At 37.0% G+C, this 6,000-nt stretch overlaps 1 protein-coding gene across 1 annotated transcript; it reads left to right on the top strand.

The window, feature by feature from the left end:
* The first annotated feature begins 2,660 nt into the window (after positions 1–2,660).
* LOC140175998 (uncharacterized) lies at positions 2,661–3,707 on the top strand. Its single transcript, XM_072205839.1, has 2 exons — positions 2,661–2,883; positions 3,328–3,707. Exons 1-2 carry the CDS (start codon positions 2,661–2,663, stop codon positions 3,705–3,707), a joined length of 603 nt encoding a protein of 200 aa, XP_072061940.1.
* The last annotated feature ends 2,293 nt before the right edge of the window (positions 3,708–6,000 follow it).

Below are 6,000 nucleotides of genomic sequence, written 5' to 3'. Positions count from 1 at the left end.
GCATTTTGATCTAATCAAAGCCCAATTTGAGTTGAATATATGAAAACCCTAGCAATAAATCACCAACCTCTCAATCTTTCTCACTTTTACGATTTACAATCCACAACGTTACCTCCATCTCCAAGCTCCATGACTCCATTTTCACTTCTCTTAATCTCACTTTTCTCTACCTCTGAACTCTGAAATTCGACCAAAATTACTGCCGTTTGTTTGTGTGGCATGCTGTTTGTGGGTGTCGCTGATGGATTGGTGATGTGGTTGGGCTGTCGGGTTTCTGTGTCGCATCACTGAGTGAGTCTCTGTGTCTCTCTGTCTAATTGGCGTCACTGTTGCTCCATTTTGCCATGTCGTTAATGTCATTGGTTAGTGCCTTAGTGGTCACAACTCCAACTATGGCTTAGCATTGGTATCCTAAACTGCGAAGAATGAGCCCAGTCACATTCTGCATAGCATCACCGATTATGGCTTCCTCATCCCTTCCAATGATCCGAGCTCCATTGCATTCTCTCTAACTATTGTGATGTTTCATGCGTTTTGAGAGAGAGGAAAAGAGAAACGGCGCCGTTTTGACACAATATGCTCTAATACCAAAAGACAACGTCGTTTTATCATTGTTGATTTGTCATTTAACGATACATGTGGAAAACGTTAACGGAAACCGTTAACTAATTGACGGAAGGACAAACGCGATTGATTTTAAATCTTTCAAGGATTAATTTGATTAAAAAAATTATTCGGGGACGAAAATGAAGAATGCGTGATCTTTCAGGGACGATTTTGAGTATTAACCCATAAAAATAAAGATCAATTCTATAAAATTAATAAATTATACAATTAAATAAGTAATAAAATATGTAAAAATATAGAGTTTCAGAAACTAATTTCAACCACGTTTTGTGGGCATGTGCCTAAATTAAGTTAAATTAAAATTACGTGTAAATTAACTTGACAAACAATTAGCAAGGGTCACTTTATTGGCACTTGCAACGCATATCTTTAGTGGCGCTTTCAATAGCCACATACTTGTGACTTTCCTTTAGCCGCTGCAAATTTGAATTGTATGTCTTGTTTCATTGCAGCAATTCTAAAATTGTCGCTACTCCTTTAACTACCAGAAGAAGATGGCTTTACAGGTGACGAAATCGGTGCATTCCGCTTGTCCGATGTCTGAAAAATAGATACAGATATATTCATGCTTTGATGATAAATCATATATCTATTTGATTCAACACATTAATAAATTAATTGTAGACGAAATCTAAGCACATTTCTTAAACTCAGGATGCATACCAAGGACTTCAACCATGCGGCAACAACAAATGGTAATTCATCTCCTTGCTTGAATAAGGTATCTCAAAACGGTGAAAACTTAGGTATAGTCAATTTTACGTGAAGTTGATATCTGAGAGTAGTTAGATAAAAATTTAGTCAAATCATTCAAATCATTTAACAGCTCTCAGCTATCAAAATATTTTCCATGGCCTGCCGTTTCAACTTCTCTGCTGCCATCGTTGCCTGTAGTTCAACAAGTACACTCTAATTCAGCTCTATTTGAGCTCCATGACTCAACTGTTGTGCAGTTTGACCAGCAGAGCGTTGAGTAGAACATGGCTCGAAACCCACACCATGAACTTGACCTGGGTGTTCTTTTTTTTAAGAGCTTGAATAATTGGATCATTTTGTGGTAGTTCCCTAGAAGAATCATCTAAACACGCAATATTCATAATCGTTTCCTGTCACATATAAGAGTTCAATTGTAGCACTTTTTGTTAAAAAATTAAATAAAAAATATTCAAGAAAGTAGTACAACTACAATATACTAAAATATTGAAGAAGTTCAAAATCAAATTGAATTGAAATTGAATACATCATCATATTAGAAGAATGAAGAATCATGAATTGGAAGTTGCAAGATTGATGATTAAGAATTTGAAGCAAAATTGAATAAGGAATTGATTAGTCAAAATTTCTACATGTTTCATGAATTATTACAACTAGTGCTTAGTTATAAGAATTATTTTATTATGAAGGTTTTCCTATATAAAGGCTTCATATGTATGTTGTTATCCATCTCTCCATGAACCAAAATACTTAGTGTTTGTTTCAAAAAATTTTCTCCTTATTATTATGAATGTTAGTGAGTTTGAGAGATGAAAAATATGATAGCGTCATTTATATGAGTGAGTGATCCTAGGGCCAATTAAGTGTGGGTATTATACTTATATTTGGTATCAGAGCTGGTTAATCCAGCGCCTGGTGTTTGAGAGTTTGTGAGGTGTGAGAGAGTTCTCACATAGTTGTTTATTCATAGAGTTAGTATGGCAAACACTTTTAATATTGTGTGGTCCGGTCCCAAGTTAGATGGAAAACTCGATTATAGTTATTGGGAGACTTTCATGTCTACCTATTTGAAGGTGCAGAACCTATGGAATTTCATTGAATCGGGTTTGCAAGGAGGAGCAGATGCTGCTCAACAGAGGAGAGATCAATTAGCGCTATCTCAAATTCATCAAGATGTAGATTATACTGTGTTTGGCAAAATAGCAAATGCCAAAAGTACAAAAGAAGCATGAAACACGTTGAAGCTATCATACAAAGGCGTAGATAAAGCTTAGAAAGCAAAGCTACAGTCTTTGAGAAGAGAATATGAAAGATACGAGATGTCTAGCTCAGAAACTGTTGAGCAATATTTTACTCGTGTTACAGATCTTGTCAATAAGATGAGAATCTATGGAGAAGATATGCCCGATAGCAAAGTGGTGGAGAAAATTCTTCGCACCATGCCAATGAAGTATGACCATGTGGTGACTACGATACTAGACTCCCACGATATGAATACTATGACGATTGCAGAGTTGCAAGGAACCATGGAAAGCCACATCAGTAGAATACTAGAAAAGTCAGAAAAATCAACCGAGGAAGCTCTAAAAAGCCGAGTGAATTTAAACAATATTGCATAATCAAGCCGTACACAAGAAGGACGAGGTCGTGGTTTTAATTTTCAAAGTAGAGGTAGAGAAAGTTTTAGAGGAAGAGGTCGTGGCAATTACAACCAAGGAAGTTACAATAACTTTACACCACCGAACCAAGGAAGAGGTGGAACGAATTTTAGGCCTGTCAACCGAGGAAGAGGTCGAGGCAATTTTCATCAAGAAAGAACCAATTTCAACTGCTTTCATTGTGAAAAGTATGGCCACAAAGTAGCAGATTACAGATTCAAAATTATGAATAACAACCAAGCACACATTGCAGAAAATCAGCATCAAAATATTGATGATAATTCGGGTACTCAAACTTTATTTTTTACAAGTAATTCATGTGCTGAAGATGAAAATATATGGTACTTGGATAATGCCTGTAATAATCATATGTCTGGTAGAAAGGAGTTATTTTCTTCTCTAGATGATTCAGTTAAATTATTATTGAAGTTTGGTAATAATACAAAGATCCCTATTGAAGGAAAAGGACACATACCAATTAGATTGAAGGATGGTTCTCTGAGTTATATTTCTGATGTTTTCTATGCTCCTGAACTTGATTACAATTTACTGAGTATGGGGCAATTATATGAGAAGGAATATAAGATGATAACTTATCGTAGATATTGTACTGTGTTTAACAACAACGGAAGGTTCATAGATAAAGCAAAGATGACTTCAAACATAATGTTTCCGTTAAAATTCAACATGTTAATCCCTCTTGCATGAGTTCTGTGATACTTGATGATAACTGGTTGTGGCACATGCGGTTTGGGCATTTTCATTTTTCTGGCCTAAACTACCTGTCAAGAAAAGGACTTGTTTCTGGTCTACCATGTATTCATATTCCCAATTGTGTTTGTGAGATTTGTCAACTGGGAAAGAAACACAGAGATCCATTCCCTATAGGAAAGTCATGGAGAGCTAGAAGATTACTTGAAATTGTGCATTCAGATCTCTGTTCTGTAGAAGTTCCAAGTAATGGTGGTAGCAGTTACTTTATCACTTTTATTGATGATTTTAGTAGATATATATGGGTATACTTTCTGAAGCATAAATCAGAAGCATGTGATGTCTTTAAGACATTCAAGGCGTTTGTCGAAAAACAAAGTGGCTATAAAATCAAAATTCTCAGAACAGACAGAGGAACAGAATATCTTGCGTGTTCAGAATACTTGAAGCAACACGAAATTCAACACCAACTAACAACTAGATATACTCCTCAACAAAATGGAGTTGCTGAAAGAAAGAACAGAACCATCATGGATATGGTCAGATGCATGCTCAAGTAAAAACAAATGCCTAAAGAGTTTTGGGCAGAAGGAGTCGCAACAGCAGTTCATATTTTAAATAGGTGTCCAACAAAGAGTGTTCGTGATAAAATTCCAGGGGAAGCTTGGAGTGGAAAGTGGCTTCCATCCATCATTTCAGAGTCTTTGGGTGTATTGCTTATGCCCACGTACTAGATCAATTAAGGAAGAAGTTAGATGACAAAGGTGAGAAGTGTATCTTTATTGGCTATAGCACAGACTCAAAAGAATACAAGTTGTACAATCCAGAAACAAAGAAAGTAATCATCAGCAGAGACGTGACGTTCGACTAGAAAGACATGTGGGACTGGAACACAAAGACAGAAAAGCAGCTGACTATAATTCCAAATACATGTGATGAGGTAGAAGAAAGGCAACCAGACACAACCAAACAATCAGAATCATCTAGAAGATCACAAAGAGAGCGGAGACTACCTGCTAGATTAGCAGATTATGAAATTGGCAATGACAACGATCCGTCCGATGAAGAAATCATAAACTTTGCTCTATTTTCAGATTGTGAGCTATTGAACTTTAAAGAAGCCTCTAAAAACAACAATTGTAAGAAAGCAATGGACGAGGAGATTCATGCCATTGAAAAGAATGACACATGGGAGCTGACAGATTTACCAGCAGATAAGAAGCCGATTGGAGTAAAGTGGGTTTACAAGACTAAGTACAAACCCAGTGGTGAAGTTGATCGTTTCAAAGCAAGATTAGTTGCTAAGGGATACAAACAAAAGCCAGGTATCGATTATTTTGAAGTATTTTCTCCTGTTGCAAGATTAGACACTATTCGTATGATTATTTCACTCTCGGCTCAAAATAAGTGGAAGATACATTAAATGGATGTTAAGTCTGTATTTCTAAATGGCACTTTAGAAGAAGTGTGTGTTGAGCAACCTGCAAGATATGAAGTTCTTGGAAAAGAAGATAAAGTTTACAAGTTGAAGAAAGCCTTGTACGGGTTAAAACAAGCACCAAGAGCATGGTACAAGAAGATTGATTCTTATTTTACTCAGAATGGTTTCAAAAGATGTCCATTTGAATATACGCTTTTGGTGCACGAATTGTGAATCACACTTCTCACAACTCGTACTACTGACCAGCAAGTGCACTGGGTCGTCCAAGTAATACCTCACGTGAGTAAGGGTCGAATCCCACGGAGATTGTTGGTTTGAAGCAATCTATGGTTATCTTGTAAATCTTAGTCAGGAAATCAATTATGTTTATCAGTTGAATTGTGAATAACCAAGAGAGCATAAATTAAAGGTTACTTGTTGTGCAGTAATGGAGAATATGTTGGAGTTTTGGAGATGCTTTGTCTTCTGAATCTCTGCTTTCCTCTGTCTTCTTGTTCACGCACGCACGTCCTCCTATGGCAAGCTGTGTGTTGGTGGATCACCGTTGTCAATGGCTACCATCCATCCTTCCAGTGAAAACTACGCTCACGCGCTCTGTCACAGCACGGCTAATCACCGGTTGGTTCTCGATCCGGTTGGAATAGGATTTACTATCCTTTTGCATCTGTCACTAACGCCCAGCCTTCAGGAGTTTGAAGCTCGTCACAGTCATTCAATCCTTGAATCCTACTCGGAATACCATAGACAAGGTTTAGGCTTTCCGGATTCTCATGAATGCCGCCATCAGTTCTAGCTTATACCACAGAGATTCTGATTAAGAGATCTCGGAGATACTCATTCAATCGAATA

The sequence above is a fragment of the Arachis hypogaea genome, chromosome 11 (genome assembly GCF_003086295.3).
Source record: "Arachis hypogaea cultivar Tifrunner chromosome 11, arahy.Tifrunner.gnm2.J5K5, whole genome shotgun sequence".
In the NCBI taxonomy this organism is placed as follows: domain Eukaryota; kingdom Viridiplantae; phylum Streptophyta; class Magnoliopsida; order Fabales; family Fabaceae; genus Arachis; species Arachis hypogaea.
This window is presented reverse-complemented; position numbering and strand designations above follow the sequence as displayed.